This window comes from Pholcus phalangioides, unplaced genomic scaffold, assembly GCF_987345545.1.
Source record: "Pholcus phalangioides strain wild (caught in Gottingen) unplaced genomic scaffold, Ppha-v1.0 ptg000024l_1, whole genome shotgun sequence".
Taxonomy (NCBI): domain Eukaryota; kingdom Metazoa; phylum Arthropoda; class Arachnida; order Araneae; family Pholcidae; genus Pholcus; species Pholcus phalangioides.
The window spans coordinates 22437332-22455550 of record NW_028301616.1 but is presented as its reverse complement, the minus strand read 5'-3'; the positions used below and the strand labels follow the sequence as shown (position 1 = coordinate 22455550).

At 41.6% G+C, this 18219-nt stretch overlaps 1 protein-coding gene across 1 annotated transcript in view; it reads right to left on the bottom strand.

Annotated features, from left to right (window-relative positions):
• Positions 1–7414: 7414 nt before the first annotated feature.
• LOC149068999 (uncharacterized) overlaps positions 7415–18219 on the bottom strand; it is a 30507-nt gene continuing 19702 nt past the window's right edge. The window contains exons 3-5 of the mRNA XM_089250333.1: positions 15015–15121; positions 14218–14528; positions 7415–8007 (exon numbers count right to left, since the gene is read on the bottom strand). Coding sequence (XP_089106459.1) covers positions 7415–8007; positions 14218–14528; positions 15015–15121 — 1011 coding nt within the window. The remainder of the gene's footprint in view (positions 8008–14217; positions 14529–15014; positions 15122–18219) is intronic.

Genomic DNA, 18219 nt, shown 5'->3' with positions numbered 1-18219 from the left:
CGCTGTGCACTCGGGCTGAAATTGGCTGGTGCACGGGTGCAGATATTGCGAAAATTTCATCTTTTCTAAACTGACGTTATTGGTAACACCAAAAAAAAATGCACTTTTGAATATTTCCCTTCCGCACAAATTCGTATTTAGTTAGTTGATTGATAAAATTAAGTTATATGTCATTTTCCAGCCCTTACCGCACTGCACTCTTGAGTGTTATATGCCAATTTCATCCATAAAATTAATATAAAAGAATTCATATGCGAAATAAAACATTTATTCTCGAACACGGTGTTGTACATATTCAATGATAATTAAAAATAAACATTGGCAATTAATAGGAATTTTCTAAAAACGAGTGACATTAATTAAGCGTATATATTGCACAGTCTTTTACACTTCAGAGGCACTTTCTTTTTCACGTTTCGAGGTACAGCAAATGAAATCAGTTGCGAAAAGCGCCACAATTTTTACGTGTAATATTATCACAAACATTTTGAAAACTCGTATAATACATATAAAGTGACGACGCCTTACAAAAATGACCGGTAGGTAGCGCAAAGCAATGTGAACACTTCTGATATGATATAAACTCCAAACGAATATTGTGATATTAAAATGCGTTGTTGTTTTAGTTTTCTATACAGTGCGTGGCTTTCTTAACCAAGCTCACTGGCCACTCTGGGAGCCTTCCAATGAACCCCGATCCCATGCTCCTGATTCTCCAATAGAGAATTCCAAAAAGCCCTTCAAACAATATTCATGGTCTAGGGATTGCCTGGAAAATATCCAGGATCCTATTCCATTTATTGAATTGTTGTTTGAGTAAATTTATACTTATAGAAATTTTATTTTTAAAGTAAGTTCGATCTCGGACCCCTACCAAAGATTTAGTGAACCTCTCCCTCTTGTGTGGGGGAGGGGTCTATGGGGCTATCTCCACATCATGAGCCCGGTGCAAAGTGAGGCTCTTGAGCTCCGTAATAAGCTGGAAATTACAATCTTGCACATCGGAAAGCATGGCACCAGACCTTGCCATGTAGGTTTCCTATCCACATAAGAACCCCAGATTCATAGCTGGACGTTGAGATGGCCCTGGGTTTTATATGGGCGTTGCAGCTGGAATGTTAAAAGACAGAAGAGTAGTCGCAATTTTCCTACAATATTTCCTCTAAAAAAAGCTTTATGTCTTCACATCTGAATTTTTCTCACAGGTCTCTTTAATCCCCTTAGCCACCTGTCATGACACCCCTTCGATTTGAGTTTTACCCATGCCCGCCCTGTGAAATATCCCAGGACCGCGAGGGGTTTATATGGCTTCCAGGTTGAGAAACACTACTAGAATATCCTTGAAACAGTAACATGTTTTAATGAAATACGTGAATAAAAAAAACAGCACGGGAATCCCAATTCGCATTAGGATAACTACTTTATTCGTAGTGCTCTTAAGAGGTATTGTTGAAGAAGCTGTCGTTTTAGCCCGAGACACAACCACGTCACAGTGCCGTCTCAATGCATGGGCAAGGCCTAGGCGGGACTCGTGAAAATTAGATTCGGGTGCTATGAGAGAACGCACTGAATTTATAAGCAGGTACTTTCAACTAATAGGGTACTCCAGAATATCACTTTGCACGGGAGTCCATGGTACTATTGAAATAGCCCTTCCCCGTCCTTCGGGACACTGTACTGAAACTACTTTAGTGACTGAGCATGGTTGTGTTTGGGTTTATCCCCGTCGAGGGCTGAGATGTCGCTGACTGAAGTATTGTCGAAGACGCTGTGATTGAGTGAGGTATTGTCAGAAAAGCTGTCGATGGCAAAGGTAATTTTGAAGAAGCTATGAATCTAGCTTGAGTGCTATTTTGAAGAAGATATTATTAGCTCAATTTTAATTGAAAGAGCTCACAGGCTGAAGTATTGCTAAAAAAATATTATGCTGGTTAGAGTATTGCTTCGAAAACTATTGTCACATGGCATCCAAATAGCTTACCTCACTATACTAGAGAGGGAAATTCCGTCTATATAAAGTGAATTACATCAGGCTCAGATTTGATGGGGTTGGCAACGGAGAAAAGCCATTCGTTGGTTCTCGTTGGCAACGGAGAAAAGCCATTTCGGATCAGCTTTGAATTCCGCTTTCCGGCATAATCAGCCCATCCTAAAAGGCACCAGGCGAAACGAAAGATCCGGGAATTTCTCCTCAGACACCCTAACGTCAAGATCTCCTGGGTCAAAGCTCACGAGGGCACGTGGGGCACTGAAGAAGCTGCTCATTGTGCAAAAGCCACTACCAAGGATGACAGCCCCCGTGCTGCGAAATCCAGACTCTAGTGAGAGATGCTCCTCGACTGACAAGGTAAGTGGGACGACCCAGAGGTCTCTGGCAAACCTACCACACAAGGTAATTCTTCGGATCAAGATTCTAGGACCAGAATGGTCCACTAATGACTTTTCTGTACCAGCAACTGACCCAGAGAGGCCGTTATATTTGCAACGGGTCACAGCCCGTTCTCCGCCAACCTGAGAAGGTTTAAATCAACACCCCCCCCCCCAACAATCGTTGCGGCTGTGGAGAAATCGGAACCAAGCTACATTACGCCACCACTTGTCAACATGCAAAGGAATTTTACAGCCGAGCCCCATTAGGAGCTCTAAAAAAGGAATGGATGCTAAATGTCTTAAAGCGACTGGACTCCATCAAGATATAATAAGGCTGGTGACTTATAAGGCTGGTGAAATTTGTGGAAATTAACCCGGAGAAAGTAAAGATGATCGGACCGGATCTGAACTAGGAGGGGACCCAGTACCATTCCAGTAGAGCCTAGGCCAGCTTTTCTCAACCCCCAAAACTCCGACATTAAACTTGGCCATGAGTGGTTCACCGTTTCATTGTTACTAGTGCTCGGATTTTTATGACCTAAAGATGGAACGTCACTGCTGATCGGTCCAGAAATCGGAAATCCCGGTTTTTTAACCCATCAGCAACAATGTTTCATCTATAGGTCATAAAAATCCGAGCCCAAACTATTCCCATCTATTTCCCATTAGTAGTGTATACCAGTGTTTCTTAACCTTTTTTTGCCCGTGGCCCCCTTTGAACCATATTTTTTTCTCATGGCCCCCCTGTCTTACCCAGAGTTTACGACCCTCATCTAGAAGCAAGATCCGTTATACGTATTGAATTGATTTTTTCACTGAATTTATACTGAACGAAAATTTTGCAAATAAGATTGGCCTCCAGACCACTGGCCTATAATTTATTGAGCTCCCCGTTAGTCCGAGTTCTATTCAGGGCCGTCTCAACATTATGCCCCCCCCCCCCCCCAGGCAAAGTGATGCTATGGTAGTCTCATAGTTAGCTGGAAATAAGCAGCCTACATATTTCCTACTTATTTTCAAAATTTATTGTACTATACAAAATATCATAAGGTGGGATCCACTTATGGACATGAGACCTCCGGGCATGACCCCTCACAAGAGGGACTGACAGAACTGCAGCCTGGAACCTGATATGGTTTTCATAATTTTTTGTTTTTCACACTACAATTTAATATAGAAGAGGGGTCTGTGCAAAATGTAGCCGAGGGCCTGCAAAAAAACCCCATCCTAGGGATCCTGCTGCAAAATGTAGGCGTGAGGCATGGGTGGGTCCATACCCTAAGACGGCCCTGGGTTTTATGGGTGGTTTTGTTAGATTCTGTAAGTGAATAGTCACCTTAATTTTTCTTCTCAGCATCCCTCCAAACCACCTGTCATGCCCACTTTCTACATTTTCTTCTGTGGCCCCCCTGAAGTATCCCAGTACCACTAGGGGGCCATGTGGCCCCCGGTTGAGAACCACTGGTGTATACGATAACTGAGTAATTCGCAGTTTCATTTTTCTCATTCATTTTCTCGGTCAGTCTTACGATCCCTCATAAGCCCCGTTCACATGTGCAAGATTAGGGGACGCTTTGGTGATAATTACCGGCATGACAACTTTTTTTCCCCTCGTAGAGAAGAAAAAGGTGGGAAGCACAATTCCGGTCTATCGTCATGGGACAATTTACTACCGAATGAGTTGTGCCGGAAGTATGCTCGTGCACCTAACAGTGTGAGCGCGCATCTAGTGTTGTACATGGATTTTTAGTGCGGCCATCTATTTTCAAACTATGGGTGAAAAATAGATCAGTCTCAAGGCGAATAAATTGCATTCGGTGTCGACAGCCTGATTCAAACCCCACCGTGTCGCCACAGTGGTGTGTATGACCGGCTTTTCACTTACGCAAAAGCGATTTACGCGGGCTTCCAGAGGTTGAGAACCACTGGCCTAGAGATGATCGGCCAAACTGAGGGGGAAAACGGCAGCTCCTTCTTGCTGATGCCTCCGATTCTGACTAGCTACAAGTTCTACGGAATCACGCATTGATTACTGTCAAAGGATTCCGTAAGGGTACCCCCTCCCAAAAAGAATATTTTGTACACTACCTTCATTTCTTTATCAGTCGACTCGTCTGCACATTACCCGATGATTCATATCATTTCGCAAAAATGTTCTAGATTTTATATGTATCTTATCTGTGTATATTTATGCTATTTGTAAATTGAGAGAATAAATAAAAACTTTATCATCAGGGTGATCCGATGTGCTTAAATTGCGCAAATTGCAGAGCCTGGTCTTGTTCGGTAAGCAAGTAAGAAAGTTATAATCAGCATTTTGGCGCTGAAAATGATCCCCCCCCCCTTTCGGTGCAACAAATATAATCAAATAAAAGTGACAATTTAGAAAATATTTCCATAATCTATACGATTCGCTAAACTAATGTGACTTATCCCGCCGTCGTCTGATGAAATTTTGTTTATCACCAAGTGATCCGTTAAATCATTATTTGTCAAATTTGTAGCACATGTTCATTACAACCGGAGTTTACAACTCCTAAACTATTAAATCAAAAATAGACGTAATTTCAATAGCATTTTAACGCTTTCGGTGGCATTGACGAGATATCTCGCCTCCTGAAAAGCCTCTTATTTTAGCATTGATGAGATCAGACATTTTATAAAGTTGATTTCTCTCAATGGAACAGTTTTTTTTCTATACCCCCCCCCCCTTAGTTTGCACCTTCTCGAAATTTGAAGAAAACCTACTTCATTTAACAACATGTGAAGTTTTAAAGGAAGTTTGGTGATTTCTTCTCTGCCGTTTAAAAGGTTAACGAAGGGGTGGGAAAAGACAAACACACGGACACCAAAAAAGGCATTTTCCACGCGCGTTCACCGTGCATGGCAATTTTAGAACATTAAGATCTATGAGCCGATGAGCTATTTTTTTCAGAAGAAATAGTCATCAGCCGCTACTACCCTTGTGGTGGTCAATGGCCCAATTGCCGAGACCAAAATCCATGTGGATATTTAGCTCCGAAGCTAACCAAAGGGCCCTCGCAACGCGTATCACCTTCATCAGATATAAATTCTGATGATTGAACATTCTTAGACAAGGGAAACCCCCATAGCGGACACTTCCCGTTAACGAACACTTTTTTTATGGTAAATTACGTCAACGGACGTCAGTGTATTTTGCTACCCTTTAACGGACGAGATCCTAATATTTCGCCCCTGGTGCCTTTCGTCCCCGGTGCATTTTACCTCCGGAAATTTCACCCTGGATATTTTTCCCCCGACATTTCGCTTGCCATAACTGCATGAGTGACCAATTGAGTGGCCATTTTCGTGATCAAGTTAGTTACCGTATGAGTGACCAAGGGAGTTCCCATACGAGTGACCAAGGGAGTTCCCATACGAGTGACCAAGGGAGTTCCCATACGAGTGACCAAGGAAGTTCCCATATGAGTGATCAAGGGAGTGAAGGGATCAAATTAGTGACTGTATGAGTGACCACACTCACTTGAGTGACACTCACCCCCTTCAATTGGCCACTCATACAATCATTAACTTGATCACGCACACAGTCATTCACTTGATCACGCACACAGTCATTCGCTTGATCACGCGTACAGTCATTCACTTGGTCACTCATATGATCACTCACCCACTCACTTGGACACTCATACGGCCATTCATTCACTCACACGGCCAGGGCAGGTGAACTGGAATGGGCGAATTGTCGGGGGCAAAATGTACCGGTGACGAAACGCGATAAGGCAGAAATGTCGAAGGGGAAATTTTCGTAAACCTTAACGGACAACCCCTGTAAGCAGATGTTTTCGATCCCAAGGAACGTCCGTTATTGAGAGGTTTCATTGAGATCTACACAATTGTTGGGCATGTTTAATATTTAAAGGTATCAGATAGTAGTTGACTGTATGTGGCCTGATGTTACACAATGTGTCAAAAGTTCGTTGTAACTTTGAAAATTAATTGCAAAGAAGCAAATGATGACAAAAAATTTGTGATTTACATAAATCCGAAATCAGATGGAGATAGGAGGTGGATGAAAGGAAATAAACGAAGAAAATTAATTTGAAACTTCACAATAGATGGCACTGCAATGCGTCATTTGCTGAAGTTGGTTTTCTGTGTTTCCCAACTTCGAGGCGTGAATGCGAGCCGATCTTTCCATTACAAAGTCTCTCCACACAGAGCAATAGGCCTACAACAGTACAAATATTCAATCAAAAAAAAAGTTTGAAAAAATAGATGGTGGCATTACAAACATTCACGCACAAGACTGGATACGCCGTCTAACTGTTAGGTACACACAGTGCCGTCTTAAGGCAGGGGCCCACCCGGGGTCTCAAGCAAAGAGGGCCTCACAAAAATGAGATCTGGTTGAAATTTTCGATAATTTGCTTGTTAAGGCCTCAGAAAAATTAATTGGCCCGGGGGTTCATGATACTCTTAAGACGGCCCTGGGTACACATGCACACGTCTGGTGGTGCAACTCATTCTCTCGGAGTAAATTACCCCATGGCAATAGCTCGGTTTGAATGAATGGAATGATTCGGGTAAAATCTGCTCCATTTTAGCGTCATCTGTCGTTAAATTTTAGAACAATTTTTATCTATCTAAAAAAATGAATCGAATTTTCTATCACACGCCTCTTTTATTATTTAAAGAAAAAATATTTTAGAAATTTATTTTTAGCAATTTATTTCACTTATCTTGTATTGTAGTTTAAAGTTCAACTGTGATTAAAATTAATGTGTTATTATTAAATAGTTTTGAAATTAAATTTCAGATTTTGCGTCTATTATGGAATAAAAATTTCAAAATTGGAGTCAGTAGTGTCGGCTCTACATAACACGGATGATGCGAGCTGCGCCTTGTACTTGTTTAGAGTTAACTGTATTTCTAATTATAATATTCTGGTTTTCGTTGAGAATACTCAAAATGAACGCGTATGTGTGCACACTGAGGAAACATATACCAAGATATAGTTATACTTTGAAGATCCGTCCAAGACCCTGACGATTGAATCATCCAATCAGTTTATTTTCTTCGACGCAAAATTCTCGTTGCATTGTTTGTGTTTTGATTTTGTACTTAGCTGTAGGAAGGCGTCGCCTTGCGAAGTCGGTAGAACGAAATCGAAGGCAGCAGAGTCCGTGGTCTCTAGATCCTTGGTGGTGGTGTGGACATTAGTGGCGGGGCTGGAAACTGCTGTAACGTCCGAAGAATTCGTCGTGGGTCTCCTCTTGTCGGCGGCTGTACGAATCGCTGCGAAATGTTGCTGCTGCTGTTGGTGGTGGTGGTGATTATTTGGACGGAGATGATCGGGAAGTTGATACGCTGGCTTGCCGTAATCCACCGGCTGTGGAAGTCGACCAGCCAACAACCAATTGGATTTATGAACACCTGCGTGTGCAGAGGACGAGGTGGCAACGTCACCCGCTGGACACCGATACAGAGAAGTCGAATGGTCCTTTCTGTCTCTCTCGCTAGAAGTAGCGGTATCCACTATCGACCATATACGGGGTTTGCAGGCGTCACCGCTACCGAGACCTAGTTTGGTCAGTCGCACGTTACTGTCCTCATCGCTGACGCTGCTCATTGGTATTGTAGTGGTTGAAGTGGGACCTGTAATGTTCAAAACAGTAATTATTGAAATCGTCAATAACTATTCCCCCTCAGCTGGGGGGGACATTTCAAATACACTCGAAGAGCTGCTGAATTTTTACGAAAGATTAAACATGGAGCTTCTGATTGTACAATTTACACTAGTCCCCATAATTTGAGCGACAAAAGTTATTAACAATAATTTATTCGCCTAAATGTTTGTCAAAATACAGGCTGTCCCATGAATTCGTAAATGGTTTGAAAATTCATAAAAATTGAAGGTATTGGTGTATTTGAATGTAGTTTGTTGCGAATTCGCAAAGGGGATATTTTTGTTACGAAAAAAAGAAAATTATAGCTCAAATTTTTGTCTATAGAGGGCTAAGGAAACCAGTCCGACAAGAGTGATTGGACATCAACATTCCTACAATCTCTTCTGTTTAAATCATTCAATCATAACACTTCACTCATAGTTAGAAAAACTAGTGGCAGATGGCAGCACTACACATAACAAGCATTACAGAGAAACAACAAAACTTCACGTCAGGTTTCACTACACGTACACGCACATTTCCCACATGTCCGATTCGTTGGGGGGTTCCGGGGGGTGTGGGCGGGGCACATGTGTGGTGTAGTAGTAGTAGTAGTAGGTAGGGCCTCCAAAAAATGGCTCGGGGATCCATGATGTTCTTAAGTCAGCCACCTCGTTGGGCAATTTGCCTGTTGTGGCGTTGTATTTGTATTCGTATAATTCGCCAAAGAAAGCCAAATCTTTCGGTTCGTAAATCGAAAAGTTATGGATCGGACGTTCGTAGATCGGGGAGTGGCTGTTCAGATGAAAGTGGGCAATATTCTGGATCATTTCTGGATTCGTACGGATCATCTATACAGAGTGTCCCACAACTCGAAAATAAGAGTAGTAATAAAACGTCAAAAGAAACAATTTTCGCAATGGAACCAAGGGTTGCTAATGTTTGTTGTGCGTGCGCGTGTGTGTGTTAACATGAAAATGAATGTCAACGAATGCTAACATGAAATTGGCACCATTGACGTCAAGAAAGTGAGAAAAAAAAATTACTAAAATATTCTTTTCTTGGGAGTGTGAGGGAGAAAACAATTTCCAGACATGCATAATAGAAAGAAAAGGGGGCAATATGTATAACCTCTCTCTTTCGCTGTCGCTCCTCATCATATGAGCAAGTTTTCCATATTTTGGCGACTTAAGTCCCCAAATGCACGTATACCCCAAATAAGTCGGTTTTTACTCTGAGTTTCATTCGAAAATTTGTTTGTCTTAACGCGTACTATTACCCCAATCGTTCAGGCGGAAGAATTCTGGGACACCCGTTATTGTGCACGATATCTTCCCTTGTGGGGAGGGCGATGTCTTCGACCAAGATGCGGTTAAAGCTACAAATACAATATGGTATCTACTCGATGGGATGACTTTAGAAAAAGAGCGGTAGAGGAAAAAAAATTCAACAAGCCTTCGCTTGTTATTTTGAGGCACTCTGGTCTATAAAGCTACTGCCGCAATTGGCGGTAAATTCTAACTACAGAACCGGACATGCACCTCGTAACAATCAAACGCACACCCAAAAAAAAAACAAAAAAACAACTCTCAGGCATTGATCGTATACAAGCAACAGCGACCAAACCCGGCTTGGCGGATACGAATCGAGAGGTGGGTAATATGAGAGAATTCGTATGACCATCCATTTAACCGGCAAACTGTTGTCATTAGATCAAAAGAGTCCAGGCAATTTCCGAACACAAATCTACTCAAACAACTGCTAATTCGCATCAATCCCCCCATCCGGTGCTTCATCAGAGTTCAGCAAACCTTAAGGAGAAGGGTAAAACGAGGCCCCGCAGATACCAACAGAGCTTTTAATTGCTCTTCTTTAATCACAACTCTTAAAAGTCGTCGCAGACCAAAAAGAACGATCAGTGGCTGGGGGATTCCAACCAATCAGCTATCGATCTTTTCGGCTTGTTACCAACATTAAGCTACCGCACCATTAACGTAAATGGTCTTTGCTTTTCTCTCAGCTCGCTCTCTGTCTGTCCCTTGGTATATATACCACGCACTTAATTAATTGAGTACATTTTCACTCCTCCTTAACAAACTTTGAACAGTCCGTGTGTGTAATACCTGTACCGAGAGGCGTTCGCGCTCTAATCACCTTCCATTGTTCATTGCATTCAAACTATTCCGAAGGAATCATAAAAGAATTTACGATTCTCTCTTCTTGGTTTTGTGTGTGTATTCTTTACTCTACGAATCCAGTTGTGCTTTTAAATGTCGCGTGACTTCTCGGTAGCCATTGTTTCCCCCGATAGAAACGCGAGTTTTTGTAGCCGAGATGTGTTTCGTTAACCCATGCAATTAGTTCTGATCTGGTTTATTTTAGTCTGTTTTTATATTTTCTCGCATCACTTATCTAAAGATACAGCAAACATACATTTTTGTAACCATTATTATTATTATTATTGCTGTAGTTGTTCCGAGAGGGGTCAGTGCCATAACGTAACTAGTTAGAACACGGTTCTTTTCTTTAGGGCGTTATCATGGTCCTTACCTGTTAGAAATATCTGTTTTCTTTCTATCGTGAAACTGAAGGCTGGCTTTCTTATTCGGAATTTCGGACACATGTATCGTATACCTTATTCGTTAGTGATATTTCGATAAATGTTCGTGGAACAGTGATTTAACAGGTTCGGACAATAGGAGGGGTAACTATCCCTTCGTGCGCATGCGGATGAGGTGAGGAACATTGAGAAATGGTTCAGTATCTTTGCTTCGAAGTTGAAGCTGGGATTTCTGAAGTTTAGACCAGTGTTTCCTAAAGTGGCCAATTTTCTCTAGGAGGCGATAGAAACTATAGGTATAGCATAGGACAATGTTTTTCAACCTGTTGTCTGCGGTTCGTGAGTACTCTATAAGGGAATCTAAACAGAGATTTTTGGTGTTCGTATTTTTTGTTTATAGTTCCTTTGTAGTTTATTCATTAATGCTTAATTAAATTTGAGGAATTAGGAGAAAAAAGCAGAAATCTCTGTTTATGTAACGTGAAAGGCCGTTGAGACCAAATAATTAACTCCATGGATTAACATTTATCTTGTAGAGAAAGGTGCTTGAGCGGGGGGGCCCCCACATTAAAGTTAATGCGGGGTGGCAACTCAATACCACACATATGGTGCAAACATCTCAATTCACTGGATGTACATCCAAAGGGACATTCAGCATCAACTAAATAAAACCAATTCTATTGATGAGATTGTTTCTTGCACAATTAATGCATGTGTCTCTGACTTGCGTGATGTTGTTTAATAGTTTACACACTTTTATTCTTTCACAGATGTAATGGGATGGGCTTTGTTAAAAAAATCGAGCGAACTCAAAATTTTAAAGAATAAAGTAATAAATAAACTCAATGTAGCCCAATGATATCTATGTTGTTGGTACAACCAACATCTATTACTATTTTGAATTAGGGGCATAGAATTCAAGGCTTTACACCAAAAATATTTACTCTGTTTTTTAATCGGGGAACCCTAGTGCCACATTGTAATGCATTGAAAATACTTAGTGCAGTTTAGCTGAATGCTAAATTCAACTCCCTGCATTTTTCCGCAATTTTTTTTCCAAATAATTCCTCGTAATACGCAGGTTTTCTTTGTGTTCAAAAGGATTCGCAGGTCTCCTACGTTTTCGCAAGGTGTACTTGAAGAATTACAGCAAAAGTTGAAAAGCACTAAGTAGATTTTACCCAGTGAAGGGATGATATACCGCTTTCACCTATACAGGGCAAAATTGGAGAACGCTGAGCCATATATAGACGAATCAATGGGAGCTCAGTGTTTTTCTATTGAGTTTTAATCCAGAACATCACGATAGCTGTTGAAAAGGAGGAATCAATTCACCACGGTCTCGTGTATGATTCGAATTTTTTGGTCTTAGCGCATCTGACAGAGGTTTGCATCAAGTGTTTAGAGCGATCGACGATCACATTCCGGTGAAATTGTAAATTATTTGCATTCCGCGTACACAGTCAACTCTGCCACAAGAATGACGAGTCTCAACAGGCATTGTCTGAACAGAATCAACCACGACATCAGGACCCTGAAGAAAAACCCGCCTCCAGGGATATTTGCCGAACCGGACGAGAACGACGTGACCAAAGTCCACGCCATAGTGACCGGTCCATCCGGGACCCCGTACGAGGGCGGATTCTTCTACTTCGTCTTGGTCTTCCCGAAAGATTATCCGATCAGCCCTCCGACCGTGAAACTGCAGACGACGAACGGCAACACGACGTCGTTCGTCCCTTACATGTCCGACTTCGGTAACGTGTGCCTCAGCATCCTCAGCAGGTCGAACTCGATGCCCTGGACAGCTGTCCAGACCCTGAGCAGCGTCCTCATATCACTCCAGTCACTCATGACGAAGAGCATTTACATCCGCAGCGAGGCAGCGGTGACCTTGACGATGAGTGTGGCCGTGTGCGGCATGCTGGAACGCAGCAGCGTCGACTCTCGGGGAATGCCGAAACCCTTGAGGAAGGCCATGGAGGACTCTTTCTTGCAAAACTACCAGTATTACTGGGATACGTGCGCCAAAACCCGTAAAGGAACAGTTGATTGGGTGCATCTCTACAGCTTTGGCTCACCTTCGCCTCCGAAGATTTCAAATCTGATGTCCCGACTGGAGAAGATCAAGTCGGCGTTGGACGCGAGCCTCACCCGATAATGGTCCTTGGCTCAGACTACCGTTACGCTGCCCGTCCCTTAACCGGCGAACCCTTTGAACTGTGATCTGAAGCTGCTCCAATATCCAGTCCATACACAGCCAACATTGCACAAAATTCCAAACTGCGGTATTAAATCGAACTTTGATTCTTTTTAATTTGCATCTTATTGAATGTACAGCTGATTTAGTTGCCTGTGGCAAGAACTCACTAATTCCTCGAAAACAAAACAGGGCTACCAAATTGGTTAGGTTATTGCGGTCAAAATCATTATTATGTATGTTGCAAAGGTTACCATCCTTGCCATAAGTTACTAACCTCGGCCCGGCGAATATGATTTGCCACGCGGTAGTTCTCCGGAGGGAGCATTTATTCTCTCAATGCAAAAAAAGGGGGGGAAAAAGATTTGCAACCTGCCCCAGGGTGAGCACCATTAACTTCTCGCGAGCAGCAATCACATTTGTTCAACCTCATAGCTCGCGGGCCAAATGTGGCCCTCGGAGTCATCTTATGTGGCAAGTGACCTCAAACCTTAATGAACTAGGCGGCACTTTCCCAGATAACTTGAATGACCTACGGAGGTGTTCGAGATCACTTATGCGGCCTGTGGCACATTTACAGGTAGCCTACTTGAGTGACCCGAATTGCTGTTCAAGATCACTTCAGTAACCTGGGGAGTTGTTTCGATCACTTAAGTAGCCCGCGACACATTCACAGATCACTTGAGTGGCCCGCTGCACATTTCCAGATCCGTTAAGTGGTTTGCGGCACAGATCCAGATAACTTGAGTGTGTGAAGTGAACTGCGGGCCAAGCCACTTAAGTGGTAAACGAAGGGCCGTAACTAAGATTTTTTCCACCCCCCCCCCAACTTTTAAAATTCGATAATTCTATATAACCGTGCTCTTTGTCCCCACCTAAAACTGCCACATCCCCCCAAATTTTTCCGCCAGGGGCAGTGGCCCTCCTGCCCCTCGTTTAGTTCTGGCCCCGGGTACACGACATATTTTCAAACCAATGAAGTGGCCCACACTCTCCATCAAGTTGAGTACCCCTCTCGTGCTATATCATAGGGATGGGAAGTTACCAAACTCGCAGTCGATAATCAGGCCAAATTTATCACTAAACAAAGTCACCAAAAAAGTTGGCGCTTACCCTGATCACTGGCGTACGCAGGGGGAGGGGGGGGTTTAGAAGCCCCACCTCAAGAAAATTGTGCGTACGCCTATGGTAGTATAGTAATCATAGCCAATACTTTATCTAGCATAGCGCAAACATTTTTCACAAATTTCAAGAAAAGTTCCGGCTAAATAAAGAATGTAAAGGATTCTCTGTCGCTTAGAGCACAACTGGGATGTGTATACTCTCACTTTCAATGTATATATTACAGTCACTACTCCAGATTTCGGACATTGGCCGCAACCATACTGTATGCATGTGGGAATTGATCATACACATCAATATAAGAAAGGAGTGCGTACTTTCATGCCTCCTGGACTTGACAGCTTTCACGTCGTCATCGCCGACGTCATCGGAACCATCGTCGCAATCCTCATCGCATAGGTTCCTAGGTTCCCAAGTCATCTTGTTCTCTTTCTTGAGCCGCCTCCTGGCGTTCGCGAACCACGTCGAAACCTGTGTGAGGGTCATCTTGGTTATAATTGCCAGCATGATCTTCTCGCCTTTGGTCGGGTAAGGGTTCTTGCGGTGCTCGTTCAACCAAGCTTTCAGGGTGCTCGTGGTCTCGCGAGTCGCGTTCTTCCGGCGGACTCCGTTCAGATCCATGCCGTAACTGCGAATATAAAATATTCATATATTCACTATGTTGTAAACTGCGTCAGTACCGAACACAATACGAAAAAAATTTATAAGACTATTTATTTTCTTGCTAGATTATACAGTAGTACTGAAAATGTATTCTTTGTATGGGAACTATTCTTACGTTCGGGCAACTGGAAAACGACATGATTGTAAAAAGGCTCGATTCACGTGTTCGAGACAGTGACACAAAAGGCAATAGTCCTTGAGCTTAATTAATGGACATCAAAAATAATACAACAATCGAGAATGGACACGATATTCAACGCGCAAAACAATATCGGTGCATTTGTTCGCATCGCTCTGTCACGTCGCTGTTTTTTGTATAAGCGGTGTTTTCCACCGCATATAAAAGGAACATTTCATCACAAACAAAAAAGCGAAGGTAATTCAATACAATGTCAATACGCGGGCGGGCATATACAGTAGTAATAAAGAATGTTCGAAAACGCACACAAACCTCGTAGCGAAACCGTATCCAGGAACATCGTACGGGTAATAGTACAGCGAGGCGTACGGCATCATCCTCCATGCATCCAGAGCATCCTTCGTGTCCAAGCAGCCATTCTAAGAGAATATAACATTGAAACGTATATACACAATTTCTCATCAAATAACTCATAATAAAATACAGTAGTAAGGCCGGGATTACACTATAAAATTTTGATAAAAGATCTTTTATATAAAACTGGAAAAATTCAACCAATAAGCGCATCGGTTACATTCGAGCAAATGCAACCGGTGATCTTATTATATATATTGGTTGAATTTTTTTGAGTTTTATCAAAGAGCTTTTACAAAACTTTTAGAGTGTAATCCCGGCCGAACTCCCAAATCCGGACACATATTTCAACCGAGAATTTTTGATGTTTTTTCTTTATGACATGAATGTCACTCTTCACTTGTTAATACAAGATATACGAAAGACTGGATGTTGTGAAGATATTTATTATCTTCAAGTGAAGAGCGACATTCATGTCATATATATAGCCATTTGGTGGCTCGTCGTCCATGAGCTATTGGCTGATCGGTTCACCGTCCATTGCACGGTTCCGTTCGGCACATATATACGCTCTAGCGAAGGAAAATCTCCTCTGTAGCTTAGTGGTCAGAGCACTCGTCCGGCAATCGAGGGACCCGGGTTCGACTCCCGGTAACTAAAACCCCGCCCAGAGAAAATTCTGCGTACGCCTATGATGAGTTTTTAATACTTTTCGTCATAGAGAATGTGAGGATTTTGAATGAATGTGGGGATTGAAGTACAGAAAACCGCGTACTTAATTTTTCAATTCAAACATCTTAAAATTTTTATTGAGAAAAACATATTGGGATAAATCGAGAAGCTCTTCATTCTTAGATGAGACAGCCATAATTTCTTTTGGTTTTTTTTTTGGGCAGTATATATACAGTCGTATCCCGTTATAACGAACGCCAAGAGACCGGAGTAATCACTTCGTTAAAACGAAATTTCGTTATAAAGGAATTCCAGATTACCTAGCATTGTTCCTATGTAAACTTATTTGAGGGATTACAAAAGTGTCGTTAAAACGAGATTTTCGCTATAACGGTATTCGTTAAAACGGGATTCGACTGTATATTTTATCACAATTATTGGTTTTTATTGCTGTTATTGGGTTGCTGTATTTTACATATAGCATAGATATACAGGGTAAGCAAAAAGTCAGTAGAAACTTTTAAATAAAAACCGGAACAAACCGAAGTAAAAAACGATTTGCATCGATAGATAACGGGAATTTTTTTAAGACAGGAGGAAAAAAATAACAAAAACACCCGATAGGTGACACTAACGTACTCAAATCAAAGAAAAGATACGCAAATAACGAACAGAATGCCTCCAAATCGTTTATCACAGCATCTTGTGTTCCACCACATACGATAAAACACTGCAGGCGAGTCACAAATCCAGCAACGGCAGAGTGTAGCAGGTCCACATACACGGTTTATAACGGTGAAACTCGTTGTGGATAAGGAGCGCAGTTGTTATAACCGTCTCATTTGCATATTTCCGTCGAAGTCGCTCGTACCAGCGCCACCTATCGGCTGTTTTTTTCCTGTCTTAAAAAAATCCCCGTGACCTTAGCGATGCTAACCCTGCAACCCGTTTTTTATTTCGGTTATTTTCCCGGTTTTCATTCATTTAGCTCTTATTTCAGTTTTTTTTCCATGTAATATAAATCTAGTTTTTAGATAGAGATTATGTATCTACGTAATTAGATTACAAGATTAGGTATCTATAGAAATCACATTATATTGCTGTTGTATGAAGCCATAGCGTTTGTGCAGACTTAGTTAAATGATTACTTTTCGTTAGCGCCCTATAGGGGCAAACATTAGGATGACTTGGCAGGGGCAAACATTAGGATGACTTGGCACGGGCAAGTCAATTTCGGGAACAAGCAGATGCCCGTGTCTGACACGATTCAATCACTTGCCCGTGTCAGACTCGAAAATTACCCTGCGTTCAAAAATTTCCCTGTACCAGTTTTGAGAGTGAAAATACAGTGTGTAACAAAATGAAAAATCTGAATTTTTATGTGGTCCCCTCTCCTCGTCCTTTAACTTCCAATTAGAAAGTTGTTGTCCTGTGTCTCTTGATGCCACCAGAAAAAAATTCCATGTATCTAAGCGCGAAATATTCACAGAGATATTCGAATTCTAAAAAATGGACGAAATTCCGGAAAGAACAGCGTTAAATTCGAGTAAAAAAGGTTTTTCCGCATTTTTAGAGCTCTCTCTCTGTTTTTCCTCAAATTTCCTCCGTTTTTCGAACTTTATACAAATACAAATACAACGCCACAACAGGCAAATTGCCCAACGAGGTGGCTGACCAAAGAACATCATGGATCCCCGAGTCATTTTTTGGAGGCCCTACCTACTACTGCTACACCACACATGCGAAATAGGTAATACTTTTGCTCGGCAAGTCCAATCGGGAGCATTCACGTATAGTAATTCATTGATACTTGCGAAATGCATGTTATTTATTTGATATTTGGCCTCGTTATTAAACTATAATATGTATGTATACCTGTTGTTTATTTAGTTCTTTCTTGCGAAAATAAATGCAATTTTTTATTTTATTTTATTATTTTTTCGAATAAATGCAAAATTCTTAACATTTTTGTTTATTTTTGCGAATAAATGTGAAATTTCCGATTTGGAAACTTCTTTTTTGAAAATTTGAATATTTTAATAGCGAAATTTACGCATTTGTGTAACTATAAGATATTTTTAATAGATATAATTTATGACCCGAAGGGGGGACTATACGTTTGTGTTTGTTAACTTTTAACGTTTGTTAACGTCTTTGTTTTTACTTAAACGGCTTTTAGGATAATATGAGAGAAAATTTGTATATCTATATACCTAAAATTGATTTTCTCTGTGTGTGTGTGTCCCATTCCCAAATGGCACCCAACTGAACGATGAGCTACTTTAAAATTTCGTCAGAGCAGGGCAAATGCCCGAAATGGGCAAAAAACCATCGGGCAACAATGGTTTTTTTGGGCCTCAACAATCATTTCCGGAAAGTTTACTTCGGTTACAGGTGGTTCACTAGAAATGCGTTTCAGACATGTATATGCCTTTACAATGGTTTGTCACTTCTTTAACGCTATCAGTATATGTAATGGCTTTTTATAATG